We start from the raw sequence: 24,172 nt of genomic DNA, 5'->3' as shown, positions 1-24,172 counted from the left end.
TTTTAAACAGTATACTGTTTTTAAAAGTGCATACTGTTCCGTCCGTTTTTGTAGAAAAAAAAACCCATACGTTTTTGAAAATTTTGTCCATTTTTAATGGGAGGGGTCTTGGGTGGGGACTTTAGGATTCAAATGCGCATGTGCAAAGTAAAAACGTATACGTTTTTCCCGTATGGAACCGTATACATGTGCGTTTCCCATTGACGTCCATGTTAAAATAAACGTATGCGGTTGCAGTACGGTTTTTAAACCGGAGACAAAATCGTGGTCAACCACGGTTTTGACTCCGGTTTAAAAACCGTACTGCAACTGCATACGTTTTTTTTTGGCCGGGGCCTGGTATGTGACCGGCGGCGCGTCATCTTCTTCAGTGTTCCGGTCACCGCTGAGACTCGAGTGCTAAAATCCACGGGTTAGGGGGCATAAATTACTTGCCTTGCCCCGGGTGCTGACAATCCACGCTACGCCACTGGGTACGGCACGGTTTCTAAAACGGAGCCTCCAACTGTTGCAAAACAACAACTCCCAGTATTGCCGGACAGCCATTGACTGTCCAGGCATGCTGGGAGTTTTGCAACAGCTGGAGGCCCCCTGTTTGGGAAACACTGCTGTTGGGTAATTGTGGTATCCAAGGCAAGTCTAATTCTTGCATCCGGGTCCGTCCCTATGCAAATATCTAATTTAGGCCTCAAATGCGCATGTTACATAGTTAGTACGGTCGAAAAAAGACATTGTCCATCAAGTTCAACCAGAGAGCATGGCGCTCTCTCACTTCGGAGTCCTGTCGTATTTCAAGGCAACAGTATAGGGCCACATATGGGGTATTTCCGTACTCGGGAAAAATTGCCCAACAAATTTTGCGGGGCTTTTTCTCCTTATCAAAAGGTAAAGTTGGGGTCTAGACCAGCCATGTGTGGACGTAAAGTGCTCTGCGGGCGAACTACAATGCTCAGAAGAGGAGGAGCGCCATTGGGCTTTTGGAGAGAGAATGTGTCTGGAATTGAAGGCATGTACATTTACAAAGCCCCCATGGTGCCAGAACAGTGGACCCCCTCCACATGTGACCCCATTTTGGAAACTACACCCCTCACGGAATGTAATAAGAGGTACAGTGAGCATTTTCGCCCCACAGGTGTCTGCCAGATGTAATTTTTCATTTGCACAGCCCACTGTTCCAAAGATCTGTCAAGCGTCAGTGGGGTGTAAATGCTCACTGCACCCCTTATTAAATTCTGTGAGGGGTGTAGTTTCCAAAATGGGGTCACATTGTGTGTGTGGGGGGGGGGGATTGTTCTGGCATCATGGGAGGTTTGTAAATGCACATTGCCCCCAACTTCAATTCCAGCAAAATTCGATCTCCTTCTGTTCTGAGATCTGTCGTGCGCCAGCAGAGCACAATAGGCCCGCAAGGGTCCACCGCAGATTTTGCAGTGTGACCCGGACCCTGCATTTGGCCTTTTTTATTTTGCCAGCATTTTTTTTACATTTTATTTATAATTGTGTGTGATTTCTAATCACACACTGTTATATATAAAAGTTACACCAAACACATACACTACACACTTCCCCATCCATGCCGCTCATAGTAGGAGTCCGACCCCCCCAGACAATTTTACCGGAGCTCCCTTCCGGTGAACCTGTCTGGAGATCCCCAGAGGGTTATCAGCCACAGATTCCTGAGTTTGTTGGCGACTCAGGAATCCGAATTGACACGGCTGGATACACTGAAATTGACTTTAGTTATTTTTTCAGTAACGACTTTGTCAATCTAATGGTGGAGCAGACGAATCTGTACGTCCAACAGTTCATCGCCCACCCCGATTTGTTTTTGGCTAGGTCCAATGAATGGTACACAGTCAGTGCAGCCAAAATGAGGACATTTTGGGGCCTCGTGCTGCATATGTGCCTGGTCAAAAAACCCAGTGACAGGCAGTACTGGAGCGGGGATGTCCTCTACCAGACCCCGCTTTACAGTATGGCCATGACACGGAAGCGGTTCGAGGCCATTCAGAAATGCCTTTGTTATGCATATAAAGCAGCATGTCCTCCCCCCCCCCCCCCCCCTTGAGTCTCTTATCGGTTTTAAGGGGAGACTCATCTTCCGCCAGTATATTCCCTTATAGCAGATGCGGTATGGTGTGAAACTCTACAAAGTTTGTGAGAGTATCTTTTATACCAGCATCCCTCTGTTCACATCCCTTGCCGCCAGATCCACGTCCGTTTGTGGGACCATGCGGAAGAAACAGAGAGGCCTTCCTCTAAATTTTGTTCAGACACCTATGCCAAAGGGTGAGTCCCGTGCCCTTACCCATGAAAACCTGTTGCTGGTCAGGTATAAGAGGGATGCTGTCCACACTTCATGGTAACGGCAGCTCACCTGTCCCTGTGCGAGGTACCACAACAACGGTCCTCAAGCCTGGTTGTATTCTGGACTACAATCAGTATATGCGAGGAGTTGATCTTTCTGATCAAGTCCTCAAGCCATGCGGAAAACCCGGGTATGGTACAAAAAAGTTGTGGTGTTCTTGGTACAGGTTGCCATGTACAACTCTTTTGTACTGTCGCAATACACTGGAAACACAGGGACATTCCTCCAGTTCCAAGAAGAAGTCCTAAGGACCCTGATCTTTGGCGACCGGGAAAGAGCAGGCCACACTTCCCAAGAAACTGCAGTTATAGGTAGGATCATCCCAGGCCAACAATTTCCAGGTGAGGTCCCCCACACTGGAAAGAAGGGACGATTTAGGGAGTATCATACTTCCATGCCGTACTAAATTTTATCTACAGGTTCTTCTCAAAAAATGCATATTGTGCATATTGTGCTAAAGTTCATTATTTTCCATAATGTAATGATAAAAAATAAACTTTCATATTTTAGATTCATTGCACACCAACTGAAATATTTCAGGTCTTTTATTGTTTTAATACTGATGATTTTGGCATACAGCTCATGAAAACCCCAAATTCCTATCTCAAAAAATTTGCATATTTCATCCGACCAATAAAAGACAGTTTTTAATAAAAAAAAAAAAAAAGTCAAACCTTCAAATTATGTTCAGTTATGCATTCAATACTTGGTTGGGAGTCCTTTTGCAGGAATGACTGCTTCAATGCGGCGTGGCATGGAGGCAATCAGCCTGCGGCACTGCTGAGGTGTTATGGAGGCCCAGGATGCTTCGATAGCGGCCTTAAGCTCATCCAGAGTGGTGGGTCTTGCGTCTCAACTTTTTCTTCACAATATCCCACAGATTCTCTATGGGGTTCAGGTCAGGAGAGATGGCAGGTCAATTGAGCACAGTAATACATGGTCAGTAAACCAGTTACCAGTGGTTCTGGCACTGTGAGCAGGTGCCAGGTCGTGCTGAAAAATGAAATCTTCATCTCCATAAAGCTTTTCAGCAGATGGAAGCATGAAGTGCTCCAAAATCTCCTGATAGCTAGCTGCATTGACCCTGCCCTTGATAAAACACAGTGGACCAACACCAGCAGCTGACATGGCACCCCAGACCATCACTGACTGTGGGTACTTGACACTGGACTTCAGGCATTTCATTCACCCCAGTCTTCCTCCAGACTCTGGCACCTTGACATGCAAAATTTGCTTTCATCCGAAAAAAGTACTTTGGACCACTGAGCAACAGTCCAGTGCTGCTTCTCTGTAGCCCAGGTCAGGCGCTTCTGCTGCTGTTTCTGGTTCAAAAGAGGCTTGACCTGGGGAATGTGGCACCTGTAGCCCATTTCCTGCACACGCCTGTGCACGGTGGCTCTGGATGTTTCTACTCCAAACTCAGTCCACTGCTTCCGCAGGTCCCCCAAGGTCTGGAATCGGTCCTTCTCCACAATCTTCCTCAGGGTCCGGTCACCTCTTCTCGTTGTGGAGCGTTTTCTGCCACATTTTTTCCTTCCCACAGACTTCCCATTGAGGTGCCTTGATACAGCACTCTGGGAACAGCCTATTTGTTCAGAAATGTCTTTGTGTCTTACCCTCTTGCTTGAGGGTGTCAATGATGGCCTTCTGGACAGCAGTCAGGTCGACAGTTACCCATGATTGCGGTTTTGAGTAATGAACCAGGCTGGGAGTTTTTAAAAGCCTCAGGAATCTTTTGCAGGTGTTTAGAGTTAGTTGATTCAGATGATTAGGTTAATAGCTCGTTTAGAGAACCTTTTCATGATATGCACATTTTTTTAGATAGGAATTTTGGGTTTTCATGAGCTGTATGCCAAAATCATCAGTATTAAAACAATAGAAGACCTGAAGTATTTCAGTTGGTGTGCAATGAATCTAAAATATATGAAAGTTAAATTTTTATCATTACATTATGGAAAATAATGAACTTTAGCACAATATGCTAATTTTTTAAGAACCTGTATTTAAATTTCCCTTAACGACGCAGGACGTATATTTACGTCCTTCGCCGGCTCCCACGATATGAAGCGGGATTGCGCCGCGATCCCGCATCATATCGCGTCGGTCCCGGCGCTAATCAACGGCCGGGACCCGCGGCTAATACCACACATCGCCGATCGCGGCGATGTGCGGTATTAACCCTTTAGAAGCGGCGGTCAAAGCTGACCGCCGCTTCTAAAGTGAAACTGAAAGTGACCCGGCTGCTCAGTCTGGCTGTTCGGGACCGCCGCGGTGAAATCGCGGCGTCCCGAACAGCTGATCGGACACCGGGAGGGCCCTTACCTGCCTCCTCGGTGTCCGATCGGCGAATGACTGCTCCGTGCCTGAGATCCAGGCAGGAGCAGTCAAGCGACGATCATGCTGATCACAGGCGTGTTAATACACGCCAGTGATCCGCATAGGAGATCAGTGTGTGCAGTGTTATAGGTCCCTATGGGACCTATAACACTGCAAAAAAAATTGTAAATTTTTTTTTTTTTTTAATAAAGGTCATTTAACCCCTTCCCTAATAAGTTTGAATCACCCCCCTTTTCCCATAAAAAAAATAAAACAGTGTAAAAAAAATAAAAAATAAACATGTGGTATCGCCGCGTGCGTAAATGTCCGAACTATAAAAATATCATTAAGCCGTACGGTCAATGGCGTACGCCAAAAAAATTCCAAAGTCCAAAAAAGCGTATTTTGGTCACTTTTCATACCATTAAAAAATGAATAAAAAGTGATCAAAAAGTCTGATCAAAACAAAAATCATACCGATAAAAACTTCAGATCACGGCGCAAAAAATGAGTCCTCATACCGCCCTGTACGTGGAAAAATAAAAAAGTTATAGGGGTCAGAAGATGACATTTTTAAACGTATAAATTTTCCTGCATGTAGTTATGATTTTTTCCAGAAGTACAACAAAATGAAACCTATATAAGTAGGGTATCATTTTAACCGTATGGACCTACAGAATAATAAGGTGTAATTTTTACCGAAATATGCACTGCGTAGAAACGGAAGCCCCCAAAAGTTACAAAATGGCGGGTTTTTTTTCGATTTTGTCGCACAATGATTTTTTTTCTGTTTCGCCGTGCATTTTTGGGTAAAATGACTAATGTCACTGCAAAGTAGAATTGGCTATGCAAAAAATAAGCCATAATATGGATTTTTAGGTGGAAAATTGAAAGGGTTATGATTTTTAAAAGGTAAGGAGGAAAAAATGAAAGTGCAAAAACGGAAAAACCCTGAGTCCTTAAGGGGTTAATTTGACCCTGATGTACCAAGTCCAGAGTACATTCCAAATTTTAACCCCATAAACCACTAAATTGCCCCCAAAAAATGTTTAAAAATAAAAAAAACTCGGGTATTCTCTGGGTCATGGGTCACCGAGTCACTGTCATCGGGGACTTTTTTTTTATGTTGCCTCAAATGCACAGCACTCTCTCCACCTGAGCGTTGTGCACATTTGAGGCAACAGGTTAGGGACGGCCACACACATCACATTCCCTGAATGATTATTCAGAGCATAGTGTTTGGGGTGCACATATTTTTTAGTTTTGGCTATGCTCTGGGTCACTCTGGGAACATAACCTATTTTATGGCCCCCTGTACCCCTCATTAGTAACTTAGTGTACCCCATGTAACGCTTCTTGAAGGGGGGGGGGGTCCCGCTGTTCTAGCTCCATAGGCAGCTATGTAAACTCTCAATGCCTCTGACTGCGCTCCTGCTCTTCTGAGACCTGGTGTGCACGCACAGAACTGTTTACATCCCAATATGAGGTATGTCCTTACTACAAAGAAATGTATTTACAAATTTACGTTGACATTTTCTCCTGTTACCACTTGAAGAAATGAAAAATTTGGGGCAAGCCCAGCATTTTAGTGTAAAAAAAAAAAAATCTAATTTTTCCTTTTCACATCTCACTTTAATGAACATTTATCAAACACCTATGGGGTGTAAAGGCTCACTGTACCCCTTGTTATGTTTCTTGAGGGGTGTGGTTTCCAAATTAGTATGCCATGTATTTTTTTTTGCTGTTCTGGCACCATAAGGCCTTCGTAAATGAAACATGCCCCCCCCCCCCCCCATTTCAGCAAAGTTTGCAAATGTGACTCCTCCTGAGCATTATAGTGCGCCCGCAGTGCACTTAATGTCCACACGGAGTATTTACATACTCAGAAGAGATGAAATTACACATTTTGTGGCGCATTTTCTTCTATTACCCCTTGTAAAAATGTAAAATTTGGGAAAAAACTGCATTTTAGTGAAAAATATTTTTTATTTACACATCCACCTTTATCGAAAAGTCTTCAAACACATGTGGGGTGTTGAGGCTCGCCGTACCCCTTGTTATGTTCCTTGAGGGGTGTAGTTTCCAAAATAGTATGCAATGTGCTTTTTTTTTGCTGTTCTGGCACCACAGGGGCTTCCTAAATGTGACATGCCCCCCAAAAACCATTTCAGCAAAATTCACTCTCCAAAATCCCATTGTTGCTCCTTCTCTTCTAAGCCCTCTAGTTCACCCACAGAGCACTTTACATACACATGAGGTATTTTATAACTAGATAAATTGGGTTACAAAATTTTAGGGCAACTTCTCTCCTTTTACCCTTTGGAAAATAAAAAAACTGGGTCTACCAGAACATGTGAGTGTAAAAAAATGAAGATTTATAATTTTCTCCTTCACTTTGCTGCTATTCCTGTGAAACACCTAAAGGGTTAACACTTCCTAAATGTAATTTTGAATACTTTGAGGGGTGCAGTTTTTATAATGGGGTCATTTGTGGGTATTTCTAATATGAAGGCCCTTCAAATCCACTTCAAAACTGAACTGGTCCCTGAAAAGTTCTGATTTTGAAAATGATGTGAAAAATTGGAAAATTGCTGCTGTAGACATATTGTATATGTGAATCAATATATAATTTATTTGGTATGTCTATTTTCCTTATAAGCAGAGAGCTTCAAAGTAAAAAAAATAAATAAAAATTTTCTATTTTATCATTACATTTTTCACCAAGAAATGATGCAAGTATCGACAAACATTTACCCCTAAAAGTAAAATGTGTCATGAAAAAAAACTCTCAGAATCAGAATAAAAAAGTAAAAGCATCCCAGAGTTATTAATGCTTAAAGTGACAGTGGTCAGATGTGCAATGGGTCCTTAAGGTGAAAATGGGCTGGGTCCTTAAGAGGTTCTCGAGTGAAAAATTTAAGGAGATATCCACCCACTGTTCATACAAACCAATATGAAGAAATATTCATATGAAGTAATATTAATGTATCCCAATAATCTATAATGATATATCAAAATGCAGTGGTCCCTCAACTTACAATAGCCTTAGGTTACAAGATTTTCAACATACAGTGGTCCTTTCTGGACCATTAAAACTTGAATCCATACTCATCATACAATGCTATGGACAGTTCAATTCCGTGAAACGCTTTAATAGCTGGAGGAACAGACCAACAGGCATTTCACTATTATAACACTTGTAATACCAAAGTACATGCACTGATATTATTCATCTGTGCCAAGGTTTGTTGCTCCTTTGATGGCAGCTCAATTTTTTGGGGAATATTGGGGGGGGGGGGGGGGGTCAGATTTATCAAGACCTTTAGAAAGCTTTTTAAACGCCTTTTTTATGTTTGTCGCACAATGGGTCTGTGCGGCTTTTTGTGCGACAATTGCTTTAGAAATGTTTCCATGATTTTTACCCATTTAGAGCACTTCGTGCAGTGGTCACTGATTTACTAAGTGCGAATGTCACAAAATTGTCGCACAATCCCAGAAATAGACTGTTTAAATAGATAGTTTCTCAGCTCAATTTAGCCCAGCCCTACATTTTCAGTGCAATTTTTGAGTCAGAGTATATGTGATTTTTCACACAAAAGTCGCACGTCCGCACAAAATTTGCGATTTAAAAAAAAAAGTTGCATCAGAGAAATATATATGTCTGTGCGCCTTTTGATAACTTTGGTACACGTCCGCAACAATTACCGCAACTTTTGTGCTCTAAAATAATTAAGAATTCACTGTTTGTAAATGTCCCCCATTGCGTGTACTGTACAGGACCCTAAAGAAGCTCCTGTTCTCTACATACAGTGATTTACAGCTTTCAGCAGTTCTTTCCTATTTTGTATGTAAGAACTTGCTTAAATGTATTAGTTATCTTATTATTTATTCCTTATGTTTTCCTATTTTTGGATGACATGGCTTCAAAAAGAATTACCAGAGTTTCTATAGAGTTATGGTCTCAACATTGAATGGTCATCCTTGAAGCAAATAATGTTTTTATAAATACAGTGGTCCCTCAAGTTAAAATGTTTAGTATGATACAACTCAGAGCCGTGTATATACACAGATAAATGCCTCTGGGTAGTATCATACTGGATTGGCTTACATAAACAGCACTGAGCAATATCACACTAAATGGGCTTAGATAAACTGTTCTGGGCAGAATCACACAATCAGCTTAGATAAAAAAAAATGTGGGCAGAATCAAACTGAATCAGCTTGGATACACAGCTCTGGGTAGTATCTGAATAGGCATATATACATGGCTCTGGACACTATTACAGAATGGGCTTAGATAAAATGATCTGGGCAGTAATACGCATGATAGGCCGTAGGCAGTATCACACATAATATACTTGGATACACAGCTGAGAGCTTGCAGTATCAGACATAATAGGCAGCAGGCAGTATCACACATATTGGGAGAGAATTATCAAAAACTGTGCTAAGAAAAAGTTACCCAGTTGCCCATAGCAACCAGATTGCTTCTTTCATTTTGCAGAGGCCTTGTTAAAAATTAAGGAAGCCAGCTGATTGGTTGCTATGGGCAACTTTTCCTCTGCACAGGTTTTGATAAATCTCCCCCATTATGATTAGATACCAAGCTGAGAGCTGTGCATTTACACTTCCTTAGCTACTGCTCAGAGTTACCTTTAGAAAGCTTTGGGGAGCAGATTACATGGTTAGGGAAGTAGTAAATAAAGATAAGGGAGGTGTGTAAGGCCTCAGACAATCAGAGACAATCACACACTGAAGTTCTCTCTGCTACTTCAGAGAGAAGTGGGACCTTTTGGCCAATCCTGGCTTAGCACAATCACACTCATGAATATTGCTTACAGGCCAGTTGCTGGGCAGGCCATAATCAGGAAGGGAAGGTGATGCTAACAGATGTTACAAAGTGACAAGCCAGGCCCAAAATAGCCCATGCATGTTACAGGAGCTGTGGGTTTGGCTTAGTGGCCTAGACTAGTTGTTTTTGCACAGAAGGAAGCCGTTGCTGGCTGCTCATTTTCCCTGCAGCAGTCACTAGACAGGAAGTTTACCTGCATTAAATTAAACAACAAGCTTTCCATGTAACACATAGATAAAATGGGTTACCACTGTGACCCTGAAATTCTCTACTGAGGAGGTTGAGATAATATCTAAGGCAGCCTAAATGCTAGTCAAATAGAGTAAAACAATAATTGATAGTCTTTGAAAGAAAGTCCAACATATACCGTTCAACACCAACTTATAAATACAACTACTCCTGTTTATTAATGAAAACATATTTACACATTGTTGGAGAATTTACATACAGCGGGTGAAAAAAGGTTTAAAACGCACCACCATTTTTTTCACTAAATATATTTCCAAAGGGGCGATTTACATCAAATTTTTACAAGATGTTGCAACAACCTAAGTAATCTATACATACAATGAAACCTTAACAAATAAGCATGTAATGTGAAATGACACTGGGAAAAGCACTGAACACATGACGAAAGGAAGGTGCAAAAAAAATAAAAAAAAATAAAAACATGGAAAGCCAGGACAACAGCTGAAATCTATCAGAAATTAAAAAGCAATCCAGCCCCTTGTCAGTGTAAATTAATATCAGCTGGTTCAATCCCATCTGATGGACTGCAAAAAGGTCTCATTGCCAAGGTGTCACACAAGACATTTCATGATGGGTAAAAGCAAAGAGCTGTCTCAAGATCTTCGCAACTTAATAGTTGCAAAACATAATGTCATTGGTTACAGGCAAATTTCTAAGCTTCTGAATGTTCTAGTGAGCACTGTTGGGGCCATAAAACGGAAGTGAAAAGAATCATTTGACCATAAGTTTGCCTCGACCAGGTGCTCTTCGCAAGATTTCTGACAGAGGAGTCAAAATAATCAGAAGTGTTGTCCAAGAGCCAATGACCAGCTTATTTGTTTTGGTTTCTTTGTATATTGATTACTTGGGTTGTTACCAACATCTGGTGAAAATGTCATGCAACTTTGGAAATATATTTAGCAAGAAAAATGGTGGCGTGATCAATACTTATTCCAACCTCTGTACATCAAGCTTTTCTCAGTCCATGTGTGATCTGAGCTTTGCTGTGAAAACATTACATGTGCCACATCTACCACCATCGGAAGTGAGCAAAGGCTCGATTAGCCTCAGCCATTTTATGGAGATCATGTTTCCTTTTTATAATATTCCCTTCACCACGAAAAGCCTCCAGCAGTATATCTGCAAGCCTGTCATACATTAAGGTGCGACGTGCTTTCTTCTCTCGGCCTTCAGTGATAATCCACTTCATTGCCATAAAGCGACGTTTTCTGTCTGTTAAAGGAACAGGGACCTGCACAAACAAAATAAAGAACAACATTATGAAATGTAAACTTATAAACACCCTTCACCCAAGCCAACATCTTGACATACCTGATAGGATTTCCCTCCCTTCAGGATACTTGTGAGGCCAATAACTGGTGTGCATCGGTTCACTGCCTCATGAAATATGACATAGGGGTTGCACTCTATGTTCTCCTGCTCAGCAGGTCTGGCCTTGTAATATTTCTCTAATTGTATTCTCTTTATTTTTTCTAATGTCTAAGACAAGAGAGTAGAAAAATACATTTGTATTAAAAAATTAGCTTAATTTTTCCAGTCAAAGTGTTTTCTGAAATTCAGCAGAATAAGGCTGCATTCACATACTTTATTAGTTTATTTTTTAGCTAAAACCAGGAATGGGTCCAAAACACAGAAAAAGGTGCAGATATTTCAATTATTTTCTCTGTAGTGGTTACTCTCCTGGATTTGGCTTAAAACTCTGGGGGAACATTTAACAAGGTTTTTTCCCCACAGTTTTTTTTTTTGGTGTAAATTTGTTGCTCTTCTGCAAAAAGTGTGCAACTTTTTGCTTAAGTGGTTTTGACTAAAATTACTACTCCAGTGTTATTTTTTTGAAGTATTTTTTCTCAAAAAGTCGCAGATTTGTCACATAGCCCTCAAATAAACCACAAACATACACCAGCCCAGACCTGGCTTACAAAACTGGCTGTAGACAGGAGTTTAAAAAAAAAAAATCTCACAAAAGTCAAATAGGGGGAAAAAGTTGCAGAGATGGAGTCATACAAAGTGGTGTTCTGAAGTAAAATTTCACAAATAATGTGTACTAACCCAATATTTATCACATGTCTTGCACCATTTAATAAATCTGGTGCATGTACACTCCAACTACACCATCAAAACCTGTGAACATCAGTGCACCTACAATGACTTTGATAAATGTCCCCCAATATGCATGAATCAAGCCTAAAGAGACAGCGCTTCCCACTCTTTATTCCACTTTAGCTTTACTTGGCTATCTGGACCATAGAAAGTATATTGATTATTTAGTGTAAAACTTGAGGGGGCCTTTAGCTAGAAACAGACATAAACATAGTTGTCTGACAAATTATGGTTTACCCAAATGCTCTCTCCTTCATGAAAACAGCTGCTTGAAACAGCAGAAAGTGCATGCCTACTATGTTTACTGCCAATACCGCGTTTCTCCGAAAATAAGACCGGGTTTTATATTAATTTTAGTCACAAAAAACACACTAGGGCTTATTTTCAGGGTAGGGCTTATTTATTTACGGTATGTACATTGAACAACATACTTTGCCCAACCCCCCCCCCCCCCCCCCCCAACGTCCCCCCCGCCGGTTTACCAGCCCAGCGCTGCACCCCACATCGGGGGAATAATCGTACCGTATGTCACCCGCCAGCGATGCTTCTCTCCCCCCCGCCAAATAATTATCAGCCGCTGCGCTGTACTTTATATTCCTGTACCCGGGCTGCAAATATTAAAAAACTTTAACTTACCTTCGTCCTCCGTCCCCCTGTTGCTAAGGAACCGGCCTCATGGTTCCCTCCGCTGTTCTTGCTGCTTCCTGGGGATGGGAACGTCACAGAGCCTTCAGCCTATCACCGGCCTCAGCGATGTCCCGCCTCTGCGGATGATAGGCTGAGCCCACTGTCATGTAAGAAGCCAGCCGGCTTCTTACATAACAGTAGGCTCAGCCTATCATTGGCAGAGGCGGGGCATCGCTGCGGCCGGTGATAGTTTGAAGGCTGAGACGTCTCAACACCAGGAAGCAGCAAGAGCAGCGGAGAACAGTGACGCAGATTCCTTAGCAATGGGGGACGAAGGTAAGTTAAAGTTTTTTTTTTTATATTTGCAGCCTGGGCATTGCCTAGGTCTTATTTTCGGGGTAGGGCTTCTATTGCAGCCCAGCCCGATAATCCAGCTAGGGCTTATTTTCGGGGGAAACACGGTAGGAAGAGGAAGATAAGCCACTAGGCTGACCTAACCTGCTGAGGGACATAATTGGTTATACTGTATCCCATGTACTCCCCCCCCCATAAAAAATAAAAAACAACAACATGGATGGTCAACGAAAACAAGACATTAGTACCAAGTATGGCTAACCTTGTTCATGATATGTCGTGACAGAATCTTATCACCGCCTTTCATCATCATATTTGTGAATTTGCTGTTAACAACAATACAGAAAGTATCATAAGAAACCCTGTTGGTGAAAATGCAGTCTAAAAATTACACATTATATAAAAAAATGTATCCAAACCTGTAGCCCAATCAATCCAACGTTTGAGAACTGCTATATAATCCATTCTCAAATAAAATAAAAGGAACCTTTAATCAGTTTCAATAGAGTGTCAAAAAAATCTCAGCACTCACGTCTTTGCTTTTGAAATCCTGCTGTGCTGTATTATTCATGTGTGAATAATACACTAAGAATTTCAGAAGCAAATACGTGAGGGCTGAGATTTTGACACGCTATTGGATTGTCTGCGTGCACCATGTGATTACGAGTGCCGACCTCTTTTCCAAAATTACTACTTAAAGAGGCACTGTCATTGTTAAAAACTTTTCATATATTGCAGGACTCATTATAATAGGACATTTCACAATATACACCTGTTAAAAAAAATAAAATTTTCACCTGAAATTCGAGCTCAAAATAGCCGCCACTAGTCTAGATTTTACAGCATACTGGCCGTAAAGCATACCGGTATCCAGTATAGGAGATTTATATTGTGTATGCAAAACTACAGATAAAGGATTTGTGGACATGCTGGGAGCTGTAGTTTTACAACAGCTGGAGGCAACACTGCTCTAACACCGTTATTTACAAACACTGCAGCTTCAGTTGTTACTAAACTACAACTCCCAGCATGCTGAAAGTCAAGGCTTTCTCGTACTCCTGAATGACAAAGAAGTTGATCAGACATTCAGGTGTCTGTGAAAGATGAATGACACACACAGTGACAGCTTTGCTGATTAGCATCCAGCTTTACTAGGAGAAGATAAAACAGATAGAACATGTATTCATAAAAATGCTGTACTTTTATCTAAAAAATCCTTGCACTAATTTTAGAAAGATCTATTCTTATATTTATACATTTTATCCTGTTATGAATTCACCATAATGTCTTATGATTACTGCAGGCAAGCTCCAAGCATCCTCCTCTGACACATGACACAGCATGAAACCAGAGAGGAAAGGGGTAGAGAGTACTGATTGGCTGACTGCACAGGCTTGCTACTGTGAGGGAGACAGACTGACACGCCCCCTCCAGCCTGCACAATGAAAAAGTAACTCACCAGCAGATAAATGCTTATATCTCTGGATATATAGGTCAGAGACACATAAAAATTATATGCACATGATCAGGATTGGGTCCTGAGTAACATATCACTTTTTTTTGCACTATGACAGGTACGCTTTAATCAGTTTCATGCTGCCCAGACTGCCGCCAGAATAAAACTGGTGCAGGCACCGATATGCCAGGACACGAGGAATTACTATGCTGGGTCGTTTCAGAATAATCAGTTTAAAAATGCCACCAGGACTCTGGTAACTAGCCCCAGCAGGGACTTGCCCAGAGGACTTACATTTTTTAATTATGTAAACTCTAAAATGCCTCTCAGAGTAATTCATAGTGTCCAGACATCCTGCTGCCTGCACCAGTTTTATGCTGCTTGCAGTTTGGGCTACTCAGGTGTGTAGAGATGGGGGAAAAAAAATAAAATAATATATATACCTTATTTATCGGCATATAACACGCACTTTTTAGGCTAAAATTTTTAGCCTAAAGTCTATGTGCGTGTTATATGCCGATACACCCCCCGGAAAGGAAGGGGGGAGAGAGGCCGTCGCTGCCCGCTTCTCTCCCCCTGCCTTTCCTGGGGTCTAGAGCCCTGCTGCCGGCCCTTCTCTCCGCTGCCCGTTCTGTCCCCCTGACTATCGGTGCCGGCGCCCCATTGCCGGCGCCGATAGCTAGGGGGAGAGAAGCGGCGCTGACAGCCAGGGGGAGAGAAGGGGCAGCGGCACCCATTGCCGGCGCCACTGCCCCGTTGCCTCCCCCCATCCCCGGTGGCATAATTACCTGTTGCCGGGATCGGGTCAGCGCTGCTGGCTATCGGCGCCGCTGCCAGTTCTGTCCCCCTTGTCCGCGCTGCTGCAGGCCTCCGGCGTACGTCCCCTGCGTCGTTGCTATGCACGACGCGGCGCACTGACGTCATGCGCCGCTCCGTGCAGCGCATAGCAACGACGCAGGGGACGCACGCCGGAGGCCTGCAGCAGCGCGGGCAAGGGGGACAGAACGGGCAGCGGCGCCGATAGCCAGGGGGAGAGAAGGGCCGGCAGCAGGGTTCTAGACCCCAGGAAAGGCAGGGGGAGAGAAGCGGGCAGCGACGGCCTCTCTCCCCCTGCCTTTTCTGGGGGTGTATCGGGGTATACACGCGCACACACGCACCCTCATTTTACCATGGATATTTGGGTAAAAAACTTTTTTTACCCAAGTATCCTTGGTAAAATGAGGGTGCGTGTTATAGGCCGGTGCGTGGTATACCCTGATAAATACGATAATATATATTATATATATATATATATATGTACATATATACACACACACACACTTGTCCATAGGACTAAAACGGGAGCACAATCTACTTGTCTTGATACACAAAATAACACATAAGAAAATAAAATTAAAAAAAAGGGTAATTTGTGCCCCTAGTGAAGGCCGTTTTATGAGTGATAAGAGTGGTAAATAGAAATACACTCTACAGGTACGGTTGCGCTCAGAGCACAATACCTAATCTTGCATTTTCCAAAAACTTCAGGCCCGTAGCCAGTCCTCTGGTAGCAGCCTCGCTTTCCCAGTATGAAGCAATGGTAGAGAAAAACTTGACCGTTCCTGGCACTGGTTCTCTGGACAGTAATGGACTAGGACATCTGGTATATTCCTTCAAAGCTGGTTTATTAAGCAGATACCCAGGCATCGCGTTTCTGGCCCGTACCGGACCCTTTGTCTGGCAGAGTGATACACTTTGCCTGACGAAGGGTTTGGTACGGACCAGAAACAAGTTGCCTGTGTATCTGCTTAATAAACCAGCTTTAAAGGAATATACCAGATGTCCTAGTCGATTACAGTCCAGAGAACCAGCGCCAGGAACTGTCAAGTTTTTCTCTATTTTGCACCACCAGCTTTACTTTGTAAGGACATCATTAATTTAACTATTAAATCTACAGTGAAATGAAAATGAAAAAAAATTGTGGGGAGAAATTAGAAAAAAAAGCAATTTAGCAACTTCTGGGGCTTCCATTTCTACACAGTGAACTTATTGGTACAAATAACACATTGGCCCTGATAAACCCGGGTTTTTCCGGGTTGTGTGGCAGATTCTGGCGCATTGTGCCAGAAATCCTGTCTGCGCCAGAACTGAAAGGAAAACCTTACTAGCTATCCATTTCACTGAGAAAACCCGAAAAAGGGGCGTGGCCTCTGGGAAAGTGTGGTCGTTGAAAAAGGGGCTTGTCCCTGACATTTTCACAAAAACCCAAACATTATTACTAAGGTTTCCACAGAAAATGTATTGGATTTGAGCTGAGGAAAACCCGACAGATCAGAGCATGTGTAGAAAAGGCAAAATGTAGAGAAAAGTGCAAAATTTAGCATTTTTTATTTTACTACTTTTAAAAAATTCTAACTTTTTGTGCCATTAGTATGCTTAAAATTGTCCTCTTCTGACCCCCGTAACTCATTTTTCTGTATATGGGGATGTATGAAGGCTGATCTTTTGTGCCATAATCATTGGTTTATACTGACATCATTTTTGTTTTGATGGGCCTTCTTGAACAGCTGCGGATGGCAGCCGGGACCCAGCTGCGGATGGCAGCCGGGACCAAGCGGGCATGAAGCCGACTCAGTTACTGAGCTCACGTCATACCTCAGCCACACTGTATATAGACGGCGTTCTGCGGCAATGGGTTAAAGTGGTGCCCTCATCCCCTAGACGCTCTGGGGACACAGTTTTTTATTTTATTTTTTATATTACAGGTGCCCTGCCCCTGTATGTCCCAAACACGGCTAAGAGCCTAACGAATTCACCTGCCCGGAACTGCATATCCTGGGCGTCTGGCGATAGGATTTCCACAACCCTGCTACTGTAGGGCAGAAATCAGATTCTCTGTGATTATCCATTCTGGCACCAGCAGGCTCTACATGGACTGGAGGGATAGTAGCAATGATGTCCTTATTGTGGCAGTAAAACGGGACACAAAAAAACCTTCCAGGGTAGGTAAGGAGCCAACAACCACAAACGTGCATATGCATGATGCAGAAGACCACTTAATGATTATGCAGGCAGGTTCCGGATCATCAATTGGTAAACTGTACGACTGCCTCTTGTTTAGGGGTCTCTATTGGCTGTAATCAGGGATTTTATGGGCTAGAAGCTTGAATTGACACATATGAAGTCAAGGAGGCGAAACCATAAATACCCCTGCCCCCCAAATATTGGCAGCCATTGTCATCATAACCTCTTAGGTACGCTGTTGTGACAGAGAAATATGTTGAGAAGGGCTTAGAAGTACCGAAGTTCCCTTAGAAAATTAAACTATTATTATCCCTTATCCACTGGATAGGTGATAAGTGTATGATCGCAGGGGGATCCAACAGCTGGGACCCATGCGAAGTTCTGAAGATGTGTGTTCAGAACACCGGCTGTTCTCGAGCACAGAGCGGCGGTGGTCGACATGCCCCCTCCATGTCTACGGAAGAGCCAGAGATAAGAAGAAAAGAACCAGAGTTCCCTTTTAATCACCATACAGTGATATGCAAATTGCAAAGATCTGAAATCACCAGCAATAGGTTTACATAAATAGGTGTAATACTTTCTAGAATACATAACAGTATTAGTTTTAATAGAAATTGTTTAACCCCTTAACGACCATGGACGTATATTTACATCCTTGTCCGGCTTCCGCGATATAACGCGGGGTCACGCCGTGTCATATCGGGTTGGTCCCGGCATGTATCTGAAGCCGGGACCTGGGGCTATAATAGCGCTCGGCAGCGATCGCTATTAACCCTTTAGACGCGGCGTTCAAAGTGTAAAAAAAAACAAAAAAAAAGTTAATGTGATTTAACCCTTTCCCTAATAAAAGTCCAAATCCCCCCCTTTTCCCATAAAAAATACAAAAAAAACAATGTTAAAAATATAAACATATGTGGTATCGCCATGTGCGTAATTGTCTGAACTATAAAAAATATATCAATTTAACCGCACGGTCAATGGCGTACGCGCTAAAAAAAATTCAAAGTCCAAAATAGCGTATTTTTTGGTCACTTTTTATATCATGAAAAAAAATGAATAAAAAGCGATCAAAAAGTCTGATCAATCCAAAAATGGTACAGCTAAAAACTTTAGACCACGGCACAAAAAAATTTGCCCTCATAGCGCCCCATACGTGGTAAAATAAAAAAAGTTATAGGGGTCAGAAGATGACAATTTTAAACATATACATTTTCCTGCATGTAGTTAAAATTTTTTCCAGAAGTACAACAAAATCAAACCTATATAAGTAGGGTATCATTTTAACCGTATGGACCTACAGAATAAAGATAATGTGTTATTTTTTCCGTTGGGAGCTGCTTTTCTGCAAAAGGGACAGGATGACTGCACCGTATTGAGGGGAGGATGGATGGGGCCATGTATCGCAAGATCTTGGCTAACAGAATAAAGAGAAGGTGTAATTTTTACTGAAAAATGTACTGCGTAGAAATGGAAGTTACAAAATTGTGTTTTTTCTTCAATTTCGTTGCACAATGATTTTTTTTTTTCCATTTCGCCGTAGATTTTTGGGTAAAATGACTGATGTCACTGCAAAGTAGAATTAGTGTGGCAAAAAAATAAGCCATCATATGGATTTTTAGGTTCAAAATTGAAAGGGTTATGATTTTTAAAAGGTGAGGAGGAAAAAACGAAAGTGCAAACACGGAAAAACCCGTGGTCCTTAAGCGTTTAAGTTTATATCAATATTTTTTTTTTAAAAGAATAGAGGTAGGATAGAAATAGTTTTTTTTTTTTTTAATACAGTCATTGGCCCAGGAGTGACTATGCCAGTAAGACTATGCACAGTTCCCAGTAGCAGATGATTAGAGTTAAGTAGTAGGTGCAGTTCCCTAAATCTGAATGTACGGTAGTTAGCAGAGAAACCAAGAATTAGTGAGTTCAGATATTGAATAACCCTTTATTAGCAAATAGATTACTTGTTTCAGACCAGACACCCTGGTACTTATTCAGGTCAATAATATTTCACCAGCCACATTATTTTTTTGGATAAGTGTGCATTACCTATTTGGGTCCACATATAGTTTAGTCAAAACTGACGACTTTGGTGGGACTGTCCGACTCTCCCCCAACCCTTTTGCTCTCAGAGAGATAAAGCTGCTGTCAGAGAGGTCGTGAGGTCGTGAAGGGGATTGTGGGGAAATAGATGTAGGCTGAACACGATTGAAGAAGTATGGTCACCTTAAAGCGGTTGGTCATTTAACTAAAATAGTAAATGGTATGTAAATATGTAAATAGTGTATTCACTGTAGTGAATACATAGGATGCCATACAAAAATAGTCACCTATAATTTAACCACTTTAGACAAAACCACAAAAAAGGTAGTCACCGAGGGGAATTCATCAATTGTTGTCTAGTATGTGTACTATTTTAGAGTTGAAAAGTCACGTTTGATTTTACCTTCCTGCACCAAATTAATCAAAACGCGCACACCACTTGATGAATTTGATGCACGGGAACATTACCTCAAGAGTCCTCCTACATTTCCCAGCTGTTTTGTCTGGCATATAAGCAGGGTGCAGAGACGTGCGACTAAACTAATATAGAGCATGAAACATTTTAGCTACGAGGAACAATTAAAAGGAGTTACAATTGTTTAGTCTTGAGAAGAGACGTTTAAGGGGGGATATGATAAACGTATATAAGTATATAAATGGCCCATACAAAAAATATGGAGAAAAACTGTTCCAGGTTAAACCCCCCCAAAGGACGAGGGGGCACTCCCTCCGTCTGGAGAAGAAAAGGTTTAGTCTAAAGGGGCGACACACCTTCTTTACAATAAGAATTGTGAATTTATGGAACAGTCTACCTCAGGAACTGATCACAGCAGGAACAATTAATAGCTTTAAAACAGGGTTAGATACATTCCTGGAACAAAATAACATTAATGCTTATGCAGAATTATAAAACAACATCCCTTCCCCTTATCCCCTTCCCTTCAATTCCCTGGTTGAACTTGATGGACGTATGTCTTTTTTCAACCATACTAACTATGTAACTATATGTAAGGGTGAGTAGGAAATCACCGCCTCTCCTCAGTATGATCTTCACTCCTATGCTGCAGCTTGTCATTGGAGGCTGTAGCAAAGGAGCACTGCTAACACTGTTCTATGGTGTTCTATTAAAATGCATTTATCAGTGTTAGCAAACTGTTGAATGTATGCCCTCTTCCCCTCTACCCGTTTAGGCTGCTTTACAGGGCTGAAGTAAATGAGTGTTGGTTTGCATCTAAAAGAAGGATGCTGCGACTTTTTTGCAACTTTCAGAGAAAAGTCGCACATAATGGCCCAGATTTATCAAACCATTTGAGAGAAAAAGTGGAGGGATTTTCCAACAACAACCAATCACAGCTCAGCTTTCACTTTACCAGAGCTCATTAGCTGAGCTATGATTGGTTGTTTTTGGGGAAAATCCCTCCACTTTTTCTCTCACACAGTTTGATAAATCTCCCCTAAAATAAATTAGTGCCCACTGCATAAAACTAGTCTAAAGTGCTGCAAAAGGTGGTTCACTTTCAAATAGGATCAAAAGCAAATGTCTCACAAAAGTCGCATGGGAAGTGACAGACTTTTTGTGCGACAATTTTAGACATTAAAAAAAAAAAAAATAAAAAATAAAAAAGTTCTAAATAGTTTGATCAATTCCCCTCTAAGGCCCTATTTTTTCCAAACACTAATATTTGTGATAATGAATATATACAATAAAAGTAAATGCTATGGGTCTTATCTCTCTTCTACTAGTATTTTGCAACTCATGGCTATTTTTAAAGCCAAGGATCGGCCATCTCTGTAGGTTATGTCGACATAGCCATGGTGAGATAAGGTCACCAATGAGAGGTTATAACGGCATTTTTTAATCATAGCCCATTACCTCTTGACAAAGCCACAGCAGTGACGAAACGTTAAAGGGGTAATCCAGGCAAAAACTTTTTTTTTATATATCAACTGGCTCCGGAAAGTTAAACAGATTTGTAAATTACTTCTATAAAAAAATCTTAATCCTTGCAATAGTTATTAGCTTCTGAAGTTTTCTGTCTAACTGCTCAATGATGATGTCACGTCACGGGAGCTGTGCATGATGGGAGAATATCCCTTGCATGATGGGAGAATATCCCCATAGGAGCTGGACAGCTCCCGGGACGCGAGTCATCAGAAAGCAGTTAGACAGAAAACAGCAACTCAACTTCAGAAGCTAATAACTATTGGAAGGATTAAGATTTTTTAATAGAAGTAATTTACAAATCTGTTTAACTTTCCGGAGCCAGTTGATATATAAAAAAAAGTTTTTGCCTGGAATACCCCTTTAAAGGGAGGTTGAGTGTTTGTTTTAAGGGAGGTTGAGTGTTGGACATAAGCTGCAGATATTCGGCAGTAATGATATTCATATGGCTGGTGTAGCCAAGTTACACAATACTGGTATAAGACACACTGCATTTACTTTTAATTAGTGTGTTTATGTTCTAATAAATTTAATTTTACATGTTGCTCCCAAACTAGTGTATGGGAAAATAGGGTCTAGGGGGAGATTTATCAAAACCTGTCTAGAGGAAAAGTTACTGAGATGTTTTTATTTTTTAGAGGCCTTTTCAAAAAAAATGAAAGAAGCAATCTGATTGGTTGCTATGGGCAACTCAGCAACTTTTCCTCCAGGTTTTCCTAAATCTCCCCCTTAGTGACCACCTTTTTGGTGGTTTTGCGTAAGTACATAAGAAGCCACACACTTCTTGCTGTGTTGTCCCTTCTGGCACTGGATAATGATCCTGTCTATAACATGGTTGAGCATTGAAGGTGCATGAGTTTTATGTTCCTCTATGCTTGGCTAGATTATGAATGGAATTGTTGTTCACAGTGCGGGGGCATGGCTTTTTATATCTTCACTACAGGGCACAGTGGAAGCACATGTAAATGAGTAGGTGACATAAGCTTACTATTAGAGTACAATGAATAACTTTAGTATGTTGCTAGTGATAGAACTGATAATGGTTCTTAGCTACATGAAATAGAAAAAAATCGTAGCACTCACCACGTTATAAGTGTTCAAGCAAAGCAGGGTTTATTCATGCATGCTGTACATACAGGTAGAATGGAAGGGAGGAGGGAGCACTCAACAGCTCCATAGAGCTGACCAGGAGCGACGAATTGTTTCGCAGGAGATCTGCTTGTTCACGCAGATTTTCTGCAAAACGATTCGTCGCTCCTGGTCAGCTCTACGGAGCTATTGCCTGCTCCCTCCTCCCTTCCATTCTACCTGTATGTACAGCACGCATGAATAAACCCTGCTTTGCTTGAACACTTAGAAAAAAATCGTAGCACTCACCACGTTATATTTCATGTTGCTTGGATATACCTCTTTATTCTTTCGCAAGCACCGTCGCGCATTCCAGCAGCTTGGTCCAGCCGGATTTCAAAGACATCCTATTTTCCAATAATCGTACTGTACTTTTTCCTCATCGCAATATAATTTCTGCGCTTTGGCATCCACTAACTCTTTTTTTCTATTCAGTGCTGATTTGCTTTTTTTCTATATACTCGATAATGGTTCTTAGATATTAAAGGAAATCTGTCACTAGTGTGACCTGCACTAACCTGTCGGTACCGATAGATAGTGCAGGTGACACTGATGACAACGATACTCACCTTGCCCCGTTGCGTGGCGGGGATCTTCGGTAATTTCCTCCGTTAGCTCCAGTCCCGGCAGCCGCCTTGGGGCACGGGCGGAGCTTACTGACTTCACCGCTGCTGTTCTCTCACAGCGGGACCCAGCAGGGAGCAGAAGCAGTGACGTCACTAAGCTCCGCCCATGCCCCAAGTAGCTGCTGCTCTCCACAGGGTCTCGCAGCAGCGGTGATGTGAGTAAGCTCCGCCCATGCCCCAAGCCGGCTGCCGGGACTGGAGCTAACGGAGGAAATTACCGAAGTTCCCCGCCACAGAACGGGGGCAAGGCGAGTACCCTTGTCATCAGTGTCACCTGCACTATCTGTTCGGTACCAACAGGTTAGTGCAGGTGACACTGGTGACAGATTTCCTTTAACTCTGAATTTCTGTCCACATATTTACAGAAAGGCTGTAAGTGATTACATACAATAATGACTTCTTCAGTCTGGGTTACCACCAACGTTGAGGGAATTAAATTCTACAGATCACTTGTTTTGAATCCCAGCACCATGACTGCATTGGTACATGCTGCTAGCATGTGTGGGTGAACAGGTAATCCTGTCATCACATGATTTCACAATGACGTCTGCACATAAATGGGTAATAGTGTGTGATGCAGAAGTATTACTTAGAGTACCTGTCACAAACTTGTTAAATGTTATAATCCTCCCAGTTCACTGTCCACATCATGATAAACCACCCAGTCTTTATTTTTATTATTTTTTTAGTTTTCTACCTTAAAGAGGTACTCCGGCCCTAAGACATCTTATCCCCTATCCAAAGGATAGGGGATAAGATGTCTGACCGCGGGGGTCCCACCCCCTCCCATAGACTTGCAAAGCGGGGGCGGGGCGTGACATCACACGGGGGTGTAGTTGTGAGGTCACGATACTCCGCCCCATGGTCAGCCCCCTACAGTTTGTGAGCTGGCAGTGCGGCGTGCAGCTCAAAGATGTGGGTGCCGAATGCAAGATTGCGGGGGTACCCAGCGGCGGGACCCCTGCAGTCAGACATCTTATCCCCTATAATATCGCCTATAATGGATAGGAGATAAGATGTCTTAGGGCCGGAGTACCCTTTTTTAACCTCAACTTTTTATTTTTTTTTAATCAACTGGTGCCAGAAAGTTAAACAGATTTATAAATTACTTCTATAT

The 24,172-nt window shown here is 42.1% G+C and overlaps 1 protein-coding gene across 1 annotated transcript in view; it reads right to left on the bottom strand.

Moving 5' to 3' along the window:
• Nucleotides 1-7,250: 7,250 nt before the first annotated feature.
• MRPS7 (mitochondrial ribosomal protein S7) overlaps nt 7,251-24,172 on the bottom strand; it is a 41,687-nt gene continuing 24,765 nt past the window's right edge. Inside the window, exons 3-5 of the mRNA XM_056550043.1 lie at nt 13,129-13,192; nt 11,097-11,264; nt 7,251-11,016 (exon numbers count right to left, since the gene is read on the bottom strand). Coding sequence (XP_056406018.1) covers nt 10,795-11,016; nt 11,097-11,264; nt 13,129-13,192 — 454 coding nt within the window. The 3' untranslated portion in view covers nt 7,251-10,794. The remainder of the gene's footprint in view (nt 11,017-11,096; nt 11,265-13,128; nt 13,193-24,172) is intronic.

Source organism: Hyla sarda, chromosome 13 (assembly GCF_029499605.1).
Source record: "Hyla sarda isolate aHylSar1 chromosome 13, aHylSar1.hap1, whole genome shotgun sequence".
In the NCBI taxonomy this organism is placed as follows: domain Eukaryota; kingdom Metazoa; phylum Chordata; class Amphibia; order Anura; family Hylidae; genus Hyla; species Hyla sarda.
The sequence above is the reverse complement of the archived record's forward strand: the minus strand, read 5'-3'. Positions and strand labels throughout refer to the sequence as shown.